At 37.0% G+C, this 24,664-nt stretch overlaps 1 protein-coding gene across 1 annotated transcript; it reads left to right on the plus strand.

Annotated features, from left to right (window-relative positions):
* Positions 1 to 10,018: 10,018 nt before the first annotated feature.
* LOC139134320 (uncharacterized) lies at positions 10,019 to 24,198 on the plus strand. Its single transcript, XM_070701204.1, has 5 exons — positions 10,019 to 10,100; positions 12,936 to 14,109; positions 17,122 to 17,300; positions 23,265 to 23,417; positions 24,097 to 24,198. Exons 2-4 carry the CDS (start codon positions 13,903 to 13,905, stop codon positions 23,347 to 23,349), a joined length of 471 nt encoding a protein of 156 aa, XP_070557305.1. The 5' UTR covers positions 10,019 to 10,100; positions 12,936 to 13,902; the 3' UTR covers positions 23,350 to 23,417; positions 24,097 to 24,198.
* The last annotated feature ends 466 nt before the right edge of the window (positions 24,199 to 24,664 follow it).

Consider the following 24,664-nt stretch of genomic DNA (forward strand, 5'->3'; position numbering starts at 1 on the left):
TGCTCGACTAAGTCTCCCCTAAAATATTTTAGCTTCTTTGAGAATTTCGCAGTCATGAAACAATGAACACTGTGCTTTATATCGCTGACACTTAATCAAGAAAAAAAAACTGCGGAAGCGTAGCTGATCACTCCGTCACAGAAATGGCCGGCTGAGCCGCCCGGCCTCGGGTGTCATCATGTCAATTTTAATTTATCTCTTCCCGAGAATTTGGCTAGACATGTCTTTACGGTCACATATTTTTAAAAGTGCCAATGTTCATGTGAGGTTTTATAACGCCAAACTGAAGATTTTGCGGCGAGAATACTACCTTTGGTGTTTATGCTAACATGACCTCAGCCTGTTCCACTTCCAGCTGTTGATAGGAAAGATGTGTGTTATGAAAGGTGGACAATTTTCAACTGTGATCTCTACTACATTTATCTACAAGCGTCATGGTGTAATTCAAATGTTTATATACAGATTTTGAACGAGGCAATTTGTGTTGAGAAGTAATAATAAGGTGGGATGGCAACTCCAGACTTATATTTTGTTAGCTTGCGGTTGTGTGTACGGTAGTGCACTGCACTGGTGTGTTTGACTGTGGTCACGGTGGGCTTGTCACTGACGCGACGGTCAACAAGAGTTCCGCTCATGTTCTCGTTTAGGTTAAGGTTCCGACTGTTAAAATTTGCAGGCCTGTAAATTCTGAACAGCTTTGTCATATCTTCTGTGACGATGATATTCTCAGTTGCACTGCTTTCACTCATGAAATTATCACCAGCTCCATAGTCAATGCACGAAGTCACCATCACCCATTCTATTAGTGACGTCACAGTTACTTACGCCAAAACGGGGCGAGCTCGGCAATTTCCGGAAAATGTCGCCATGATGGAAATCGAAAAGTGCAACTTTTCCCGTGTTTTCGTCGAAATAACATAATACAACCGTCTAAAAACCGCTCAAATAAGCTTCAGTTTGTGTGTAAATGTTTGTTTTATTAATACCAATTTCATTGACAACCAGAACTATAGTATATGCCCAAAGTCAAACGAAAAAGTCTCAAAGTGTGGCAGGACTCACCCTTTAACTTCTGTCACTATATGCAGACAAATATTGTATGTAATGTTCATGTAGTTTGTTATTCATTTAAATCGTTTAGATTAGTTTCCTTTATTACTCGATTAGTTGTGTTGAGACTTACTCGAAATTTTGAAAATGCTCATAATTGAAATTTTAAATACATCTTGTTATCAGGAATTAAAGGAGAACAATTGAACAGAAACTAAGTCTCACTGCTTGTTACGTAAGCAAGGTTTACCAATGATGATTACGACAAAATACATTTAGTTTTTTTCTCGAAGTCCTGGCATTGTTTTACCCGTGTATCCTAGGTTGTCAATATTCAAGGTGTATTTCGATAGTTAATTAAACGGGAATTTTTAAATATATATACGCTGTTATAAATTTACCTCACTCTGTTTTAAGTTTATCAAGTCGAACACACATTTCTGTCAGCAAGCCAAACACACTGGAACTATCGACTTTGTCTAGGCTTTCAATCATTGACTTTTTCTTAAGGCCGCGCATAAAACGGTTTGCATTTCTAGGCTTTTGCTACATGTACCTTTTGAAATCGTGTGTAACTTCGTGGAAGTTACGTGTAGACAGAGAGATTGTCAGTCATTTGCTCCGCATAGGAACGTGAACGCCATGTTCCTGATTCACGCGACCGACGACTAGAAATGAATGACAACTTGCCCATGTCCTATTTATATTCCAAAAATAGTTTAAACGTTTAAACGCGGAATCTTTAAGGAAAACTCCTTTTATCTTGCAAAAAATTGCGAATTCCTTGCTTGTGTATTTGATAAATATTATTCTACACGTGGTGACACGGTCATTACGTCACCAGTATATTCCTTCACTGGAAGAAGAGAACTTTAATGGACAATATCTCATTGCAAAAGCAGCTTTTGTTCTTTATGGCTTTTGATTTTTTAAATCTTTGCATACATTATTGACTGCTCGAGTGCTTATATTTGCAAATTTCCACATCAGAAAACATTTTAAAATATGCAAACAGTTATTTTTGAAAGATATCATTTTCAGTATTCAATTTGAACCCCACGTTAAATTTGCAAAAAGATTAATAACAAGCTTTTGAAATGTAGTCTTTTTGAAAAATATCCTCTTATCATAATTACAACAAAATTTCAAAGACATAAAAGTCTCTGGTTTTTAGCAAACATAAGAGTCAATCGAGGAATCGAAACAATGCAACGACGTGGAAGAAAGTCGTGAAACATTTGCAATTCATAGCGTCAATGCGAGAGATGGCCTTTAAATTTGGTTGAAAATTATGTTTAATGTTTTAGCGTTTTCAACCTTTATCAACAAGTGAACTGTCAGTTTTCGTTGCTGGATATCATAACTTCTATCTCTTGAGACTCAAATCTCCGTCTCGACACAACAAACCTCCCACCTGCACACGTACTCGTACCGTGACATTGACGAACTGCAACATATTTTATTTTATTTTCGATGTGATGTTCTGACAGCAATGAGAAACATCTGTCGGTAACCATGTACTAGCTGTATATGAGAAAATACTAGCTGCCAAAATGTAACACAGCTCACCCAAGGAATGCCAAGTTTTCATGGTCACCGTGTTCTTCTCTCGCGTCTTCATCTATTTCTATCTGTGTCCTGAAATTTGGTTTCAGACCTTGAATAAGAGACCTAGGATCTTTGCTATGGCTCACTCGAGCTGTGCAAATATAATTTGGAAGATGCAATGCGTCCGTTTGATTAGAGGTGGCATTCAATCAGAGAATGGGATATGATAGTCTATTACAAATAACAGAGCCAAGGGCGTTGAAGCTAGAATTACGTTCAAGAAACACGTTGAACTTTACTTTTCTCCTCGTAATTTATCCAATCGACATACCTAGTTCATATTTATATCAGTTTTTTATTAACACCAAAGAAGCAAAGTTAACGAAGAACGTTATAAATTATGAAAAATGTTACGATTTCTGATGCGATGCATGTAAATCTGGACTGACGAAATGAAACCAATGGAAGAATGCCTCCAGATAATTACAATTGACGATTCTTTGTCTGCACTCTTCGGAAACCTAATTGTCTCATTCAAGAGGCACTCCCATTTGGTAACATTTTAAAACACATCTTTTTAATGCCGGATCGCGAGATATCGATAAAACACTGTCTTCAAAAAAGTAAAAGTCTGAATTCCGGTGGCCCACCTAAATTCAGCTTCCGAACATCGAACGTTCGGCACTGGGGCCATTGTCAACTAAGCTATGGAGTACGAGTCTACACTGACACTGCTGTACGCCACAGTACCACTTGCCTCGGTCATCGGTCATGCCCCGTGGGAGAAAGCTGAGTCTTACTGACTTGGTGATAAAACGAAAAACAATTTTTGCTGATTCCACCAGAATTCGCATAGGTGACTAGCCCAGTTACGTGCGGTTGATACATAGCGGCCACCGCGTGGTATGCATAGACGCATACCACGCGCGCGTCGAACCACACGTACTGTGTGGCAGACGACAAAATGTAGTCATCGGAGGCGGCTAATATTTAACACGTAAAAACTTATGTTTATGTGGTATTGGTTAAAAATATAATACAACTGATTTAGAATAATGACAACGACAAAGCTAAGAAGAAGTTTTCAAAAACTGACCTGTGGTAAAGGCATAATACTGTATATAAAGTCTTCGCAGTGGGAGGTAAAATTGCGTTCGAACTTATTATGGACTCCCTAGAATATCGTCAATCAGCATGACAACAAACCTTCGATGGATTTCGCGTCATAATCAGAAACGATCGTAAAACTTCGGCATGTGAAAACTACGCTCGGGAAATGACATGTTTTCATCGATATCTCGCGATTCGCGCGCAGTCGCCACGTCAAATATCGACCGTTGGCACTAAAAAAATGTGTTTTAATAATGTTACCAAATGGGAGTGCCACTTTAATACCAGAAACCGCGCCGCTTCTCACTCTTCGAGCTCGTCGAAAGGTCATCCTTGCTTTTGCTAATTTCGTGACGTCTGCATAATGATGAAATTTCATGACCGGTGCTAACCTCGTCCCAGTATCCTCTTAATGAAGAGATCATCGCTAGCAGCGCTTTGAAGCTGATACAGCAATGCCACATTTAGAGTGTTGATTTGCCCTAGACTGTCACGACATGTACTGCGGAGGTTTTAATGTACACCTCTCTACCGATTCTCGGTCAGCTTACGGCAAAGATAATTTAATTGCTGTTAGAAGGGTTGAAATATGTTGGTAATGAACTCTCACTCCAAAAAATCCGCTTTATAGGTAATGTAATACATCTCAAGGTCATCCCCAGAATCATTTGCGGTCTCGCGAGAGTAACAATGATGATGGAAATCAATAACTTGGCCAAGTACAATTTCTTGGAAGTTGTCCGTTCTCACGCAAGTCGGGACTTGTGATGGCTTATGCATCTCTCGTTCAGAAATACATCGAAACTTTAAAATCAAAACCGCTTTCAACGCACTCCAGCGGTCCAATATGACTGTCATAGCTTGGCGGTCAATGATGGTGACACGGTATCTAATACCGCGGTCGCCTTGAGCTTTTCTTCTAAGAAACAGCTTATGTAGTTCTTTCAAAATTAAATTTTCTAGTTTCTTCAGATATTAACGTTAAGATACTTCAGCTTGTACGTTGCGACAAAATTAACTGTGTTGATTTCTAGAATAGCACAGTTTTCCAGAATATGAAAAATGTTCTGCAGAATCTGATTACTTGAATTTTAAGAACTTTGCTTTTCAGATACCAAGTATTCATAAAAAATGCCATTTTATAAACGTTTATAGAAAATCGTTAAAAAAAAGAAGTTGTTCAAGGGACACAGTCGTCTTGTTTCTCCCTTTTCCTCAAGTACTGACTTAGCTTTTTTAAGTGTAAGAACGTTCGTAAAGTTAAGTGTTAAGGGTTCGCTAATTTTAATTTCCCTTATTAGCAAATGTCAGAGTGTCACGTCAGCTCAATTAAAAACCAAGTAATTCAATTCAAATTCCAACTCACTAAAAATCATGCAGCTAAAGCAAAGTACTTTACAGCAACCTTCGCTATGATGTCAACTTTTACCATTCTGTCGTTTCCTTGTGTGGTGGCGCTATTCTAAGTACCAATGATTATCAATATCTACCAAATCCCTCAGGATACAGAGCGGTCTACAATTGATTGTTGTTTATAGTCGCAGCGTATTTTATCATGTTCAAACCATCGGTCACTCACTTACCTTTTGGCAGTGGTCGTACGGTGTGTTGGTGTGGGAACTATTGACATAAGGAGGGCTCCCTGATATGCCAACATTATAGCAACATTATAGCTTGGAAGCAGAATGTCACATCCGGCCTATGCCCCGGCTGATTTGCGAGTACATGTTCGTTGGCGTTCCATTGTTGTAAAGCTGATAAGAATTACATTTATCCCGCGTTTACCATCTCGTTCTCTCGGATAATAGCTATATCTGTCTGGATGCAATTTATTTGTTTGTTATATATTCATCCTCATATTCATTCACTCGTACTTCCTTGCCTTCATTCATTCATTCATTCATTCATTCATTCATTCATTCATTCATTCATTCATTCATTCATTCATTCATTCATTCATTCATTCATTCATTTATTCATCATTAATCCCATTTACGTCGCTCTGACTGGAATCAAATAGATAAGAATTGTTTGGAAAATTGCTCGAAAACACGACCTGTGATTGTAATTTAATGACAATGAATGCTGAGTTAATTATATATCACAGGACAGAAAGAAAACAATCAAAATTGTACACTTTTCCATGAGTCTATTCATTTTGTAATGAAAAAAACCCCAGACATTTGCTAATCATGTGTTTGATTCACTGGGATAACAAGCCGCATTTTCTGATATATTTTCAATAATTTTGTTTAATATACTGTATGTGCTTTACAAATGGATTAAATTCCTTGATGAATTTTCCACCATCCTAGGAATCCGATTCAATTTTTTCATGGCAGAGATGGCTGTGTACAGAGAAAAATGAGGTGAAACGTTGAGCATTTTGAAATGACCAGTAACTGTTAATACTCCCAATATGTGCAGATTGAAATCGATGACTTGAATTCGACTGCCACCAATAATAATGCATATTACATATAGCGGCAGGAGGGTTTGAACAGAACTATTGGACCATCCGAGTCGTTCCTGTAGGGTGGCCGGCTTGTTTCTACAGATTTGCCCTTCCCTTTGGTTTCCGCGGGTGATACTCTTGTTTCGATCACAGAGTAACATAAACAGAGTGGCAACACTTGCATGCCTTTTGTTCCATGGTCGTCTCGGTAGACTATTGGCTTTTCATATTAAAATGAGCTTAAAAGGTGTTAAACTTTTTGGAGGCTTGGTTTTGGTTGATAATTACACGAGATTATGCGAAACATACGACGAGATGGCATCGTACTGCCAGTCGCGTAGAACCATAGTTACTTTGTGAGCTCTCAGGCCAGAAACACTGCCTCACGCCAATCAAAACATAACACGCCAGCAGTTTCATAAACATGTCATTTCTTGGCGCACGTGTAAAAGACGGTATGACTGACCGTAAACCATTGAGTAAAACCAGACAGTATCGATAAAAGACTTGCAAATTTGGTTCAAACACACTCATTATATATTCATAAAATATTAGAGGAATTTTTAAAACGGTAAAACCCACTTTCCTGAAGCTCAAAACACTCCCGTTTTCGCCAGCACATCAATTCCGATCAGCACCACACGACAACAACAACACAAGCTTTGTCGAACATACTTTCGCTTAACAATTGGTGAAAATCCGAAAATTACCGAAGGGTGCATGGTCGGCACTCTTCGGAAAAGAGAGCCAAGAGCTTCGTGAGGCGAGGCAAACATGGATTGCTTACGTAACCGCTTCACGCCTTAAACAATAGCTGTTGCCACTCTGTCTGATATTACTCTGTGTTTCGATGGATTAGCCCTTCCCTGGGGTTTCTGCAGCGCGAATGGACCTTTTACTTTCTTAAAAACGCTCAGGTGTGGAGCGGACCAAATTATTTGCCAATCAGAGCCGTTTCCGCAGGGTGGCGGGCTTCTTTCGACGGATTAACCCTTCAATTTACACTACATTATGACATTACAACTTCGCCGATGCTAACTTGTACCCCTATTAACGCCTGTTAATCAGATGCAAAAAGCGCCACCTGTATGCATTTCGCGGCGAGGTGTAAATGAAGTTAGTTTGCTCACAGTATTGTCAATCAAACTTCACAGGAGAAATAGTCGCCGTTTCCACACACTGCCTTGCATGCAAATGCTGTTTGAGTCGCTTGATTTTGGTATTATCGATGTGTACGTGATTCACACCTTCGACCGGCTTAGCATATTAACTAACCCGAAATTTCGGGTTGCATACATGGCTAGTTAGCTCGGCGAATTTGTAATGTATAATATAGCAATAAACAACCACAGCAACTGGTAAAACACTCCATATGCACTCGCTATCGCTCGTGCACATATGTCATGAGCTCATCAAAATCTCGTAATCTACTGTCACTTGGCGTGGTTTATTGCTTAAATATTTTACATCCGCTTCCCTTTTAAAACGGAATACAGTTTTACTGCAGTTATTTTATGCCATTTTATTTTTTATGCCAATAGATGCATGCGTAGTTCCTTTCACTATAACCTCCTCATTAGGAATCCAGTTTATACTGTGTAGAAAAATTCTTCAGCTGTTTCAGCTTTTAAACCAATCAGATAGTTTTGTTTTGCCATCAAAATGATTCTAGGATAGTATTTTTATCTTAAAGAAGGTGATATATTGGCTTCAGGCTACATCATTACTAAAACAAGATCTTGAGGAATGCATAGTTGCATGCAAAAGCTCGAAAGGTTAGCATGAATGATTGTCTACTGCATTGTTCGCAAGCCATTGAGTAGAACATAGACAGCATAACCCCCTCTCCTGTCTATGAGTAGAATTCGCTTGCGATAAATTGTACTGAACCGTCCGAGTTTTCACATGGCTGTCACTTTGACAGCAATGCACCGTGACCTAGCGTGGCGTAGGATGAGTAATTCCAAACATCTTACAATCGAAATACTCCGATCAATTAGGGAGCTGTGATTTTTAATTTTTCTTTTTGTCACCCTGTGCAATTGCAACAACTTATCGGGCGATAAAAATCGCAACAAGTAAACTGTTTCAACTCAGTCAATATCATGACATGGCAGATGCAGTGTCCTACTCACCATCGTAACGTTCAGGCGATAGGGAAGTGCGCAGTTGTCACCTGACCTTTTCATCGTAATTCACTACATCGGTCACACGGTTAAATCCTGCAGCTTAAATGCACGTCTCTATGTTTCTTTATATTCTTGGCTAGCAAAATAAAGGTACACAGGTGAAATGGTTTTAGTGATGACAGTTAATGAATTATGAGCGTCTATGCCTACAATCAAGGCTTAAAGTAAGATTTAAGTGAAGGGAATTTTTGCCCCCAAGCCACATATTTACAGGGCAAAATGAATATTATGGACACTTAAGTATTATCTCCGAACCTCAGGTATGGAAATTTGCAATTAATACAATCACACTGTAAAATGGTGTTACTATTAGTAAGGGAACCAGGGTCGTGGGGGTTCTTCGAACAAAAATGCTCATGTACAAAGCTTTGACGCTGTTCTGTGGCAAAATATAGTAAGGTTTATTGCAACGTGGTTTGATATATTGTGGCATGTACGATTAAATTTGACATGACTTTTACCCCTGATGATCAAGGGTTACGTTTTTATGATTTCAGTGACCCCGGTCTAAGTTCACGACGATAAGCTCACTTGAAAAGAATCGCATTGGTCAGGTAATTTATTGGCTGTGATTCATCTATTCTTTAAAGCGTGGCGTCTTCCGCTTTCGTAAACTGTATAAAGTAGAATTGAAGGGATTAACGAGGGTATGTAGGGTCATGTAATGAATGTTATTTTGTTCTCTTTAACTTATAATGACTTTCAATCGAAACCTAGGTTGAAGTAAATAATATTATCGTCAAAATTTAACACATTTAAAATAGAAGTGGCAAAGGTTTGTACTAGATGGAAAATACTAGTCTACCTATTTTATTTTTGTAAATAGAGCAAAGATTCTGGTAAGGTCAACCACAGATTCAGAAGAGACTGAAAAGAGGTTAGGTCATTAACCTCAAATGGGCTAGCTAAGGTCAATTCTCCATCCCCATAGGTTGGCATAAAGTTCCACATCTGAAAGTTTTACGTGTTGGTTTAAAGTACGTTGTTTGGCCTAGCTTGAAGACACCATCTATTTTCTATCGCTAGGTTTGGTGTTTACACTTTTGTACATGTGTATCAAAGCCAAACTACATGCACGTACATTCCTCCGACGCGAGTTCTCTCTCTGAACAGAGGACAATATAGTTAGTGTGTGCTTTTGAGTTTTTGCGGCAAAATTCTTTACAAAAAAGGAAGTAGGTCTTAGAGGGTCGACTCTTGAATCCCAAAACAACGTTTTCATTCAGCCTCATACAGCGTATCAAAGGTTTATTTATGTTTGTTTCAGTTTCAAAAATAATTATTCTCTTTATTACTTTGACTTTATTTATTTTTAAGCAAATAGCGATGAACGACAAATCGGTCAGGTACCCAGGCAGCCTTTCATGTTTATCACTAGTAACCTAGGGATTCATTAAAGGTAAAAGCTTTTATAGTTTTCCAGGAAAATCTTGGTTCATATGCAAATTTTATGCCCAGTAATCTTCATTAGTGTCTAATTCAGTCGACGAGCAAAACTTCGGAAGTTCATTGATTTTGCACGACAGGATGTTCTTTGAAATGAGCATGTAAGACCATTCAATACTTCACTGCAAATAAGGAAGTGAGTTTTATGAGATGAACGATTGCCCGGTCGAACTTATATGTCATGGCTCATGCGCAATCAAGGTTTCAAACCTGGCCGTTTCGTTTGTATAATGCATCGAGCCAACTGTTGAAGCTTGGTGGACGATTCTTTTGCTTCGAATATCATCGCAAAGATTGATCTCGTAAGTATAACATGCATTTGCTCGTAGGCTCAATTTGAAAACGTGCTTGTTTTCGATAGAGCAAAATTGTGTTAAATGCTTCATCAAAAAAGGTTGCGCATTGGTGTAAGTGTACACGTTTAATTGAATTCGGAGAAACATTCTATATCGAAACTTGTTCAAGTAGGTTTAAACCAAATCCAAACTAGACTTACTTCACTCGGATAGGCATGCTCGAGTAAGCACACTAAGGTATAGGGACATTATAATTTGTTTTTGATTTTTGTGGAAAACTCTTTGCCTAAAAGGAAGTGGAGCCCAGACGACCAACTCTCGATCGCTGGTGCTGTTTCCTTCAACCTCTTATCGCATATTCACGTTTTTTTCGGTATTACGAGCTGTTCTACTTTTTATTGAAACCAAAAAACCCCGAAGTTATCTAGTAGGATTGGTCGACTTGCAAACATTCGGAAGTTCATCTGTCCTGTACCCCAAAATGCTGCTTGAATTGAATTGAGCATGCAGGGTCATCAATCGACAAAGATAATAATAGTTTAGAATTTCACATGTTTACCATAAAAAAGAAAGCGAGCTTTATGAGATGGACATCTGATCGCTCAGCCGACTTTTTGGGGTCATTGCGCATGTGCATTCTAGCCTGGCCTGTTCTGTGGTAAATGGCTTTTAGCGATCTGTAGAGAACCTCAGAGGACTATCTTTCTGTGCGAAATGTCATCGTGATGATTACTCTCGGCATTTTAAAATATATTTGCTTGAGCATTTGGTTTGTTGAAAAGTCCTACGCTTGGTGCTTTCGAAAAAGGAAATGTGTACATTACTCAACAGTCAAAGAAGCATGCCAATGAAAAGTAAAATGCCTTTACCAAGCTATGCAGTGATGTAATTTCAAATGGTTTTGTTGTTAGCTAACCTGAATTTCCCTAATGTATGCGTGAGTGTGTTCGGGGTTAAGGATTTCGGTCGGGAATAAACAAGGTTCAACTGACAAACTTAAAGATGGGCTATCGTTCGTCTTTTGATTCCGCATTTCCAAAAGGTTCCAAGTACTATATTCGCACAGATCCGAAATGAAAGACTTATGTGGCAGTGCGCCATATTAGAATACGTCTGGGAACAGCTATCTCTTTGAAAGTACGCCCGTTGTCATAGCAAATCGGCCCCAGACAAAGTACTATCGGTGTATTGTGTGACATACTATTTTTGATAGGTTTGCATAGCCTCTTCGAATCAGAGACACCTCTTGTGTAAGTTCAATAACTGACAGTCTGTGCTCATCATATCACAAAGACTGTCAAAAGAGACTGCACTCTATGTATGTGGCTAAATGATATAGACAATATTGTAAATATTAATAATTGCAGATACTTCCATAACAATAAACAACGAATGAAGTCTAAAGTAATAGATAATTATGTAAATGTATTGCGTGCAACTCTGAGGAAGATGTGCAATCAAACAAACATAATAGAGAGGTCTTGAGTTTTCGCAGTTTGGCATCTCAATAATATATTAACATCTTTTCTAAAGTGCTCATCGGTAGTTATGATTTTACCAAAAATGTGCCCTTTCTGGTAAGATTACACATGTTTAGACAGTGTTTTCACTTGTCTAGCTGTCGTAATTGGATCTTTACTTTATTCAAATTTTTAAAGAATGTTAGGTGCCCTAGAGCTGGATGTTGCAATATTACAAATTACTCATAAAAACAAATGCGTAACTTAAAAAGAAAAGCAGATGAGGTTAAATTTGCAGATTAAATCGACATTACTTCACCATTCAATTACCCTAAATAAGTTCCAATATTGTTCGTAATGAGTGAATACTACAAAAAAGAATAGATTCCAGCGGAAAAGCTGTAACGTCGCTTCTGTTATTTTCTTGGTATTTTTGTACAGAACGTTTGTTTTTGACCCCTTCGTGAGTTGAAATAGCAAGTAATTAGTTTACTAATACATTCCTTGCGTGCACACATATCGTTGATAATGTTGAAATTTTTTTTACAGCAATTGTGAATTCTCTTTCATTTAAGACGAGGCCCTTACCATGACTCTTTTGTGCTTTCTGGCCCCGTCGTTTAGACTTGAGTTGGGATTTGGTTTTAAAATAGTTAAAATAGCAATATAGTACGCAATTTAAGCAAATTGCAACTTACTGTGTTGTAATACTAATGTAAGGCAGTCTTCCATGTGTGGGAAATACGGCTAGTTTTCAATCGGGTTCGAACTCACAACATACGGCATCAGTCAGCTAGCGGAGAAGCAAGAGACAGAACCGCTCGGCCAAATCCCCACCCACAAAAAAGAGTGGTTCAATAACCGGCTAAGTTGTTACTTTTCTGACTGCGACAGCTCCACACGCTGTAGAGTTCGTGAAGCACTCACGCTCCTACGCTCACTATCACACATCGCACACACAAACTTTATCGAAGCGAAGCAATGAATACATTTATCACCAATGATGCATTGGGAAATCCAATTATTCTTAAGAGAAATGCTATTTTTAAATTATTTGATTGCCTTGCCAGCCAGGAAAAAAACAAATTTTATTTACAGCGCCTTATGTCACTTGTGCGCACTCATACTTCTAACCGGCATGGCGACAAAAGTGCACGCACCATATTCCTAGACTAAAGAATGCTTACAGTTAAATCTTTGAAAGTATCAGATATTTAAAATGTTGCACATCAGACTAAATCATTCGATGATGATGTTGATGATAATGATGATGTTGTTGATGATGATGATGATAATGGTGATAGTCATTGTCGTTATCATCATCACAACAATCATTATTTTTATGCTGATTATTTATAAACAACTATTTTTCCCTCAACAGGTTTGTTCAGCATATTTGTCGTTGAATACCTTTTTTAAAGAAATGAAATAAATAGTTTTCGAACATCTGTTTCATTGACTAAGAAGCAGAACAGTAATCTGAAGAACTACAGCTGTAGACTACATGTGGAGGCCAGAATGCTTTTCGTGTTGAGTCAGTTTATGTTTATTGTTGGCCTGTGCGTGGTACCGGCACAGCTACTAGCGTCTGTTAAAAATGCTCACGTTGATGGCGCTTTGGTCTACGTAGTGGTAAATCGTGAAAACGGGGACATTTATATGGCCACGACTATCAATATAGCGTACATGATTCATCGACTGGACGGTGATGACCTGCGCATAATGAGTTCAACAGAAATAATCTACGATATCGTGATATTTATGATCATTGATTACCGAATGAGATCTTTGATTGTGTGCACGTTTCATTCATGTTTACCTTATGAACTGGACACACTAACACTGATCGAAAAGGTCACGGTGCCAGCATTAGGCGTGGTTTACTTTGGGGAGATCGTATGTACGCCGACAGAGACAAACATCCTCGCCTTCTTTGCCGGTGTCGACAACGATGTTCTCTTTATAGCTACTATGCCAAACTTCCTCGAAAACGAAAACGAAGTACCGAGAATCGCGAGCAGAAAAAGTACCCTAGATGAGAACTTCCTGCAATTTCTCTCGAGTTCTGAATCCGGTGACAAACAGTCGGCCTTGTTTCTTTCGTCGTTTTCTCGCTCATATCCAGAATTTTCCGCCAAGGACGATTTATTTGTTTACGGATTTGGCCACAATGGATTTAGTTACTTCGTTGGCTCTTTCGAGTTAGCTGATTTGGACGAGTTTAGGACAGAAGCTCGCATCGCTCGCGTGTGTCAGTCGGACAAATCATATTCCTCCTACATGGAAGTTCCTCTGCAGTGTAATCAGACATTACAGGGAGATACAGTGTTGTATCGTCAAGCGGTCACATGGCCCAACTAACAACAGCTACTCCTAGTTTGGAGATGTACGTGGGTCAAGATGTCCTATATTTCATCATGTCAAGAGATGTACTTTGCGTCACATCTATGGCTGACATTGAGATGGCGTTCCTCCGCAACCTTGACGTGTGTCTGAATGGAGCTGACATGAAATCGGCCGCCCCTGACTTGCAAACTGTTACGTGCCCACAGAACGTAAGTTTTAACGCAAACATGGATGCTGTCAGTGTCTTAACCTTACTACAATACCTCATGTACAATATATTTTCTCGGCGCACTATTTAAGTGAATGTGTGAACCCTTTAGGATATTGGTTATAAGTATTGTTGATAAAGCTTGTTGTGAAAATGTCACTCAATCGCAGACAGACTATAGTGGCAGAGATGCAACTAGTGGTTTGAACCAGGCACACTGGTATCGTAGCGTTTGAATCCGAATCCGATGGAAAAATCATTGAATTCTATACATATTTGAGTATTTATGGAAATTTTCGAGGATTTGTCGCTTTTCTATTGCCCTTGACGTATTCATGACTGGCTTACATAAGTTTTCAAAACCATACATTCATTTTGAAAATGTATATTGCCGTTGCGGTGTTAGTGTACGAGTATTCGAAAACTATAGTATTAAAAGAAAGGAATATTAAACCAGTCGATACGAACACAAGATTTAAATAAACTACTAATAATTTAGGAATATAACGGTGGCAGGTGTTTTTCTCACAAGTAATATAGAAAAAATTCTACTGCCTTTAGAAAAGGTAATGAACCGTAAAAGATGATAATAATCTAACATCTGAAAAAGATATCAATTATCCAAAAGCTGAAAACTTAGAGGTTCAAAGAAACGAACATAATAGCTCTAAGATGCAACTTACTTACAATCGATAATGGTCTAAATGTAGATCAAATATGCATTTATTATGATGCTAGAACACAAGCCACGATATATTATAACCGATAAAAATCTACAACTGTATTTGTAATATCACACAAGTTATACAACTATTGATTGTAACCGAAAACCTGTATTCATTGATTACACTCAAGTGATGAGATGTAAAAATGCAAATATACATGCATGTGTATTGATTGATCAATAATGTTGTGCTATAGAAAATAATTTATTTATGTTTTTTAAAGATTATTTCTTACTTAAGATTTCTCTGCACTAACTTAATTAATTTTTGCAATGCACAATATTTGAAGGCTTTTCCTAATTAGTGTTAAAGTAGTTTTATTAGTTTCCGCGTAGCAGCGGGGACTTATAGATTAGGTCGTGTCCGTCCGTCCGTGCATCCGTCACCAGCGATTTCTCAGTCATTTGTGAAGCGATTTTTGAACAACTTAGCCTAAGTATAGTACCATAGGGCCTCCCAATGCACGCCACATGCTTATGCAAAACAATAAAATTTGGCTACCAAGGATTCACTTTTTTTGATATTCAGAGCTACATCCTCTGAATCTGAATCCAAAATTAACCTTGATGTCTGGTATTCAGGCTTGTATTCTCTGACTCCGAATTCGAAATTTGTCCCAACGTGAATTTGTAAGGACACTCAAATCATTTATGATTTTCAAGAATTACAGGCTCAAATTTGATGAAACTTGGTACAGAAGTTGAAGCCTCAGTAGTGTAACAGTGTACAAAGACATTTAGCAGTTTCAGTAATTGCTAATTTGCATATTTGATTACCTTGTCTAATTAGTGTGATATGTCTGGAAAACTACAGCAAATTTGATGAAACCTGGTAAACAGTTGAACTTTCACTACTGTAATATTATGCAAAGACATTTAGAAGAACTCTGTCAATTAAATGCTAATTTGCATATTTGATGAACTTTCCTAAGTAGTGTGGTATGTCTAGAAATCCTACATCAAATGTGATGAGACTCGACACAGATGTTGATTTCACGGCGTTGTAATAGCACGCAAAGACATTTAGCAATATCAGGTCAATTAAGTGCTTATTTGCATATTTAATGAATTTCGTGATTAGATGTCTAGAACTATTGGATAAAATTTGATCAAATGCGGTACAGATGTTTATCTTACCGTGTTGTGATAGCCTGCAAAAACATTTAACACCATTATTTAACTCAATTGCTAATTTGAACGTTCCTAATTTATTGGTGTGATATGTCCAGAAATACTGCATCAAAGGGAAGAAAACGTGATACAGATGTTTAACTCTAAGTGCAGTAATAGCGTGCAAAGACATGTGTAGAAGTATTATGTCAATTAGTTGCTAAGATGCATATTTAGTAAGCTTTTGTAATCATACGTCCAGAAATACTGCAGGAAATTTGATGAAACTTGGTGCAGATGATGACCTTAGAGTGTTTTAATAGAATGCAATGACATCTAGCAACATCCTGTCGGTTAATTACTTAATGAATTATTTAACGACTTTTCGTAATTAAGGTGGCAGCCCTGATTTGCTGGGCATTTTCACCACCATGGTATGGCATAACCTCATTGTTTTCCGTACAAAGTTGCGTCTCTAAACAGAGAAGAATGTTTGTAATTAGTGATCTATATCCAGAATGACTGCACTAAAACTGATGACACTTGACGCCAATATTTATCATACAAAGGTTTAACGGTCAAGAAAGCACTTAGCAGTATCAATAGCTATGTATAATAAGTCTCCTCTGCAGTGAACATAGGGCATTTTGGGTCATATCTCTTGTTCTGATTTTTATGTCAACAGCCATCACTGAGCATGCCAGGACCAGTTTTTTGTAGATAAGTTGAATTTTTGACATTTCAATAGCCATTTAATTCTGTCCAACCTGGTAAAAGGACATAACCCTATGCCTTTCATACTAATTTCTACTTGTTTACAGTACAATCAAGTATGGGCATCTGTCCCGGATAGGTCTTGGGTACCCTAATGTCGTTTTTCATGTGGATCATGTTGACTTCAATTTTGTTACTTCCACTACCTAATTCCCAGCTACAAGCGGGGACTATGTCATTGCAATGACTGGTTTCCCAGGTAGGACTCCTCGTTGGTTTTTCAAATGTTTTCAAGCTTGTATATATATTATTTAGATAGATAGATAGATAGATAGATAGATAGATAGATAGATAGATAGATAGATAGATAGATAGATAGATAGAGAAATAGATTTACTTCAACTTATTGGACTCTTGAAAAATTTTCTCTGTTATGTTCATTTTTGTCATTTTCTTTTATTGTAGTCAGAAGTTAATGCCAAGGAAGTTGAATGTAATGTACCGGATAATGTACCAAAGTTTTCGGGAACGGTACCCATAATTGGTCGATCCTTCATGGACGTCGTTGACACAAGGATGGGTTACGTTGTAACTATGGAAGTCACTCAGTGTTTGTCCGCATTGCTTGGGAAAAAATACACACGGTTGGTTTTCATGGTTTCTGTATCTTGTACTGTCGTAGTCCGGCAGCCAAATCCACTTTTTGTCCTGAACCTTGTGTTAGGGTCTTAAGTTTTTTTTAAACCGGATTTTGCTAGTCAAGATAACCAAAGTGAAAAAAATAGTTACTGGATCTCTGTCAGTATTGAGCAATTTTAGATAATTAGCATAAACAAAATGGCCGCCAAATTATCACAAATTACCATTGGAAGCAGTAGAAATAGGCTTTATATTGTTAAAGTCTGCTAGTAAAAGCACATTTCTATTAGTGCTTCAACTAAAAAAAGGTTAGTAATCATAGATGAATAAATTTAAATACTAATTTGCATAAATTAACACATAAACCATATTTTATAGGAAAGCTTGAACTGTACCAAAGTAGATTATAAACAATGCTACAATGAATGCTAAATGAATTGGTGCGGCAAAGGGGAAGGCAGCTCAACACACCATACTATTTTTGCGGATATTCAGTGTTTTCCTATGTTACTCGTAATACGTTTAATATTTTCGTCTTCTATAATTTTGGACACAGTGTTGGGACACACTGGCGAAACAAAAAGTCTACAACGAGGTAAAAGTAGGCTCCGTGTTTCATACAGCTCTCTCAACATTATACATGTGCCCGAACACAAATATAACCGGTCCAATAACTGGCAAACGAAAATACCACAACAGTCTTACAAGGAATACAATCTTTAACAGAAAGTGACCAAATACAACAAGCAAAGAAGCTCCTCGGACGTTTCGAAGAAGAAGTCAAATAACAACTTACACATAAACTCAAAATATAAGTTGTTACGTACAAAAAACTACTTCCCCAAACCAAACCAAAGGGCTCTTTTTCAGGGCCACCAAATTTTTCAGCCAAAGAACTACCATTGAAATACGATGGCCAGGCCGCCATCATATTCAAAATACACACAGAGAAAATTTAACAGATTGAGGAAATCTTCTCTGATAATGGAAGCAAAAGAAAAGAATAAATTAAAGAAACAAACAAAAAATAAGATGCAAATAGGCGTACCAAATACAAATCCCTAAGAACTCTAAATGTATTAAAATATCTCTCGGAATATAAACAGCACGATTGGAACTAATTTGGGATAATTGGATTTTCATATTTTGCGAATTTCTGAAAAGTGTTCGGTGCCATATAGCTGAATGTTGCAGTATCGCAAATTACTCGTAAAAACAAGTGTGTAATATAAAAGAAAAGCAGATTAGATTACATTTGAAGATTAAATCGACATTACGTCACCATCCAATTATCCCAAATTAGTTCCAATTGTGTTAAACTATTAACTCCTGAAATAACATTGAGTAGAGGCTTAAAATTTATCCCTGGAAAATTCCGAAATTCATTTCAATACAATCAAATCTAACATAACATAGGCAGAAAAAATGCCATTAAAACACTATCAAATTGAACCATAACATTACCATAAAACCATTAGATAAAGACAGGGGAAATGGAATAGCAATATCAAATTAAACAGATTACATTGAAGAAAGTCACAGACTTTTAAGCCAAAAGAGATTACGATACAAAAGTGCATGTAAATGACAGCGACAACACAACCAGAAAACTACACGGACATGTACTAAAATAAACAAATAGACAAACGATAAGTTCAAATATCATGATCCCTTGATTACACATAATATGCACACCAACGTATTATCCACTCCAAAAATTCAAAAAAGTCACCAGCATCAGCAAAATTCATTTGTCGTCACGGTCCAAATTATTTATGGCTGCTCTAGCCCAACACACAAAATATCGGAATACATAAGATAGACTATTTCTTAAAACTGATTGTACAAAACCAGCCAATGTACATTAAAGACGCAACGAACTTTACCAACAAACTAAGCAAGATAACAATACAACATAATGCATTACTAGTCACTCTGGATGTAATCTCGATGTACACAAATACTCCACAAACTGAAGCAAGCTGTCACAAACGCACTTGATTCAGTATCAACTATCAATACAGCTGTAAAATGTAAAGAAAAGATCGAAGCGTTCCACTAAAGAATGACTAACAATATTTCTGCAACATAACACGGTTGAATTTAACAGAAACGTCTACCAACAGATTTGTGGCTGTAGCCTGGGTCACCAGTTTCGCCGGAAATCGCTAATACAACATTCTACAACCTTGAAACTGAGGTCATTAAACTACACAGAAGTAGACTTTTCTTTTGGAAACGACTCAGAGATGATGTTTTCATGATCTATACGGGAACAGAAACTGAGCTGAATGTGAATTTATGGCTAACATCAATAAGTTACACTGAACTTTCAAATTTACAATAGAGTATTCTCCTCAAAGTGTCATTAATGATTACAAAGTCAACGATACAATGAAGGGAGAATTCTGACACAAAAACTCACACCAAAATAACAGACCATTTCAATATCTAGCCAGAACTCGTGCGACCCAAAAAGGTATTTTTACTGGTTTAATTAAGGTAAATTGCTGAGATATGCCCGTGTAACAACATATAATAATAACCAAGACTTTGACAAGAAAGTTGAATTTTCAACAAAAAACAAAAACAAAACAAAACAAGGTTATAAGACCACAGAAATCGCACAATCAGAAAAAGGAAGTTGGACACACAAAGTGCGAATCGTACCTCAAACTAGGGAAAATCAATAATAACAAAACTAATATACGTACGCAACCAAATACAGTCCACAAATTAGAACAAACGATATAAAAGTACTAACAATGAAATAACAAATAATTGAAAGCGATGAACGTCTTCAGTTTTTGTTCCCTGGAAAAACCAATAATAGCATACAAGAGAAACAAAACTTAAAAGATGAATTACTTGCAGTAAGAGCCAAAATCAACGCAAAGGATCAACGAAAAAGAGAAAAAACAAACAAATAAACACATAAGTAAAGAACAAGAGAGTTCAACAACATCCAAAGGAAAACAGGCCATACACAGACAATACAAATATACAATCTCACACTGGATTGGATTCAGATCCAAATATATCAATAATAGTTTCGTTACTAAATGAACAAATGTAATTCTAGAGGTCATACACGAACAAAATAAGGATAACAATATTAAGAGACTGAAGAAGAACTCACATTTAAGAGTTTCGAAATGCACGTTAAAATGGATCACAAATGATTTTTGACACTACAGACTGAACGACGAATCGTCATAGTACATCCAAAAATAAACCCCCCAAAAATACACATATTAAGAGTAACATACGAAAAAACTGAACATCCTCAAAAATAGTATGGTGCGTTGAGCCGCCTTCCCCTTTTTACCTTTAGAGAACCCGAGTAACTTTGGAAATATCTTCTATAAGTCATTGTACTCCAAACCCATAGTCTTTTTTCTGAACACAAAGTGTGACTAATCATGGATTCAATGTGACGTCAGCAGATTCCATATCAACCTCGAAAGTAGTGTAAATCACAACGTTTTTTTCTTAAATGTACATAAAATGCATTGATAGTCGAGCTAGGAAAATGTTCCCACCTTACTTAATCATTGTTTCGGTTAGAAAATCACAACTAAGGTTGGTTTTAGCAAAGGCATAAAGATCACTAACTTACTTAGAAACATAACAGAGGCTCTTGGCAGAGTGAAACACAATTACCAGAACACTGTCGGCATCAGTTTATATCTTTTTACAAGTAAACAGACAAGTACTCGACAATGGGCGAAGGCTAAACTAGTCGGCTGCTTACATGTCTGATTATCAACATTAAATTTGCAACAGAAAAAGAAGTTTATGTACGTGCAACTATTAAAACAGTGATGTAAAAGCTACTGTGTTAAAATAACTGCACAAAGTACAGTAAATGATAATAATGTAGAGTTACGCTTAACAAAGAATTGTTTACAGCTGGCCGCCATCTTGAAATTATGCAAATTAGCATGTCATTCAAATAATATATGCCAACATTTATGTTCCAGTTTGCCGTTAGCAACTGCTTGGTGATTAAACGAGAAAAACAAAGTTACAGTATGTATAAAGCCATTTGAGTCTTCTTTCTCATACAAAGTGCAATAAGCTGGCAACCATTTTGATTATGCTAATTTTCTCAAATTGCTCAATGCTGACATAGGGCCAGTAGTTATATTTCTTTTTGTGGTGGTCTTGACAAACGAAATCCACCAAGAAAAAAACTTTAGACCACAAGCAAGGTTTACCCCACTGGCTGCTGGCTGCCGGACATGTTTACAACTAGCCGCCATCTTGAAATTATGCAAATTAGCATGTAATTCAAAAAATATATGCCAATATTATGTTCCTGTTTGCCGTCAGCAACTGCTTGGTGATTAAACGAGAAAAACAAAGTTACAGTATGTATAAAGCCATTTGAGTCTTCTTTCTCATACAAAGTGCAATAAGCTGGCGGCCATTTTGATTATGCTAATTTTCTCAAATTGCTCAATGCTGACAGAGGGCCAGTAATTAAATTCTCTTTTGTGGTGGTCTTGACAAACGAAATCCACCAAGAAAAAACTTAAGACCACAAAGCAAGGTTTATCCCACTGGCTGCCGGACTATCGTACATTAATTTTCGTTGTATGTGATGTGGTTTTATCTGGTTTAATTCAGTATTGCCAGACATAACTGAGCCCAAAATTATCGCATGCACAATATCAATCAATGAAGAGTAGTCCTAATTTCAATATGTTTTTATCCGTTTCAAATGTTTTAATTTTATTACTTTTATTTCCGTCAACAACGCCAGTTGTCAGCCACTTACAGACAAGTCAAAATATGAAATATAAAATATAAATCTAATAAAATAAAAAATTGAAAAGGAAGAAACTATATACAAGAAACAGATGACAGAATGATTAAAATCACATAAACAAAACCGCAAAGATTTTTGTTTTGTAAAGTTGCTTTGAATTGGCAAAGATATCAATATACTAGTAGTGTTAAGAGAATTAAATAATACGACCAATGAACCCTCTCTTTGTAACGTCGACTCTATTATGAGGTAAAAAATTAGGTCCCTTCTTCTGGCACTCAAATGATGAGTATTGAGACCAAAGGAAGACACACTATCATGTACAATTAAAATGTGACAAAAGGCATCTACGCAGGAATGCACATTCAAAATTATTCCTACGAAATCTAAATATTGTAACAATTGCCGAGTAAGTCATAATCACAATTACGCCACTCACTGCTTTCCTAATGAAAGCCATGTTTGCCATGTAAAAATCGGAACAGTTATTACGCACAAACGACGAAGAACAGGAGCATTGTCAACAAGACCACAGTTACGCTTGTTAAAACCAGCAGTGCGATTTTTCTTGGCAACAATATTGTCAACATGTTTGTTAAAAGACAGTTTTGTGCCAAATACGATACCAAGGTCTTTCTGATGATTAAATCTGACAAGAGTGTTGGTACCGATGTGATAGTTGTACACAGTGGGATTCTTTTTCAAAGAAGTCGTAATTGTGCCACATTTGTCAATATTCAGGGATTATTTCCAAGTAGTTGACCACTGCATACTGTTTATGTATCGCATGGGAATCACATATGTATCTTTACGTAGACGAGAAAGTGATTAGACTTCTACATCCCATCGTCACCAGTAAGAATTCACATATGTGAACAAATGTTGCATCGGAAAATCATAAAAACACCCCTGTCACAACAGACACTTTTGGATAAAGAAAACAATCCTGTCCCTCCCTTCAGAGAGAGAGAGAGAGAGAGAGAGAGAGAGAGAGAGAGAGAGAGAGAGAGAGAGAGAGAGAATTCCGATATTCTTACATAGGTGACAGACTAAGTGTAACGTTTGTTGATAATAAACGTGAATGGATTATACGTGAATGAATCATAGCGAACAAGTTCAGCTCAACTCTGCAGGAGTGCTGGGTTTTATCAGGAGCTGTATGATTGATATGAATTATTTACTCCGTTTTCTACAGGATGTCATCACGCCTGCAGCTGGTATCTTTCAAGAATTTCATTATGATGAACCTCATGAAGGATGTAGGGTACAAAACACGCTGATCAGACTCCATCTAGATAACTCCCATGTATTCATCTTTGAAAATATTTCAAGTGACATAGGATTTGGGGTTTGAACCATTATTTGATATAATTATGCAATATAAACAGTGCCTACTTAAAGTTTTTATCATAGATCATATCATTTAGAAGTCCTGATCCTTGGGAGCAGATACACAATGAAATGCACAACTTGACACAAAGCTATAGCTACTTCATATAGATACATATTATATAAATACATAGATAGATACATAGAGACACAGATAGATAGATACATAGAGACACAGATAGATAGATAGATAGATAGATAGATAGATAGATAGATAGATAGATAGATAGATAGATAGATAGACAGACAGATAGATAGATAATACATACATACATACATACATACATACATACATACATACATACATACATACATACATACATACATACATACATACATACATATAGACAGACAGACATACAATACCATACATACATACATACATACATCATACATACTATAGACAGACAGACATAACATACATACATACAACATACATACTAACATACACATACATACATACATACATACATACGTACATACATACATACATACATACATACAGTACGTACTTACATACATACATACATACATACATACATACATACATACATACATACATACATACATACATACATACATACATACGTACAATTTTATCAATTATTATGATTCTATTATTTATATTTCACACACAGGGATATCCCATAGCTGTGACCAAGGCATTGTTGGCAAATTGTACATTTTACAACGATGATTGCTCAAGCTGTGTCTCTGTCGCAGTTTGTGGCTGGTGTTCAGGAGAGAGAAGGTGAGCTTGAATGTCATTAAATGATTTGGCTTTAATTACGCCCGTCATTATTTCTGGTGGGCGAGGGTGAAAGAATTGCCCTCAGCATTCGGAAATATACAAGCACTCCAGCCTCACATGCAAATTTTCAACTCTCCATCCCATTTGGCTCGACGTTTTTAATGTGTATGTATGTGTGTATGTATGTATGTATGTACTACAAAGGCACAGAATAGATTTTGATGGATGGTGATTGTAATTAATTGTTATCCCGGTGCAACTAAAATTTGAGTCCTGTTATATTTTATTTGACGGTGTAAAAATAGGGCCCAAATGTAATGGTTTCCTTTAGTTTGTAGGATTCAGAGTGTGGGTATTTGATTTACAGATATTTTACACGATATCCCCAGGTCTTATCAGCATGAGTCTCATTTGTGATGATCAAACACGAGACAAAGTCGCGTGATGCCTGAAGG

Source organism: Ptychodera flava, chromosome 6, assembly GCF_041260155.1.
Source record: "Ptychodera flava strain L36383 chromosome 6, AS_Pfla_20210202, whole genome shotgun sequence".
Lineage (NCBI taxonomy): Eukaryota > Metazoa > Hemichordata > Enteropneusta > Ptychoderidae > Ptychodera > Ptychodera flava.

Coding starts and splice junctions, on each gene's coding strand:
- LOC139134320 (XM_070701204.1), top strand. CDS start 13,903: ATGGCCCAACTAACAACAGCTACTCCTAGTTTGGAGATGTACGTGGGT. Junction 14,110..17,121: donor CTGTTACGTGCCCACAGAAC/GTAAGTTTTAAC, acceptor CTTTTATTGTAG/TCAGAAGTTAATGCCAAGGA. Junction 17,301..23,264: donor CTTGGGAAAAAATACACACG/GTTGGTTTTCAT, acceptor CGTTTTCTACAG/GATGTCATCACGCCTGCAGC.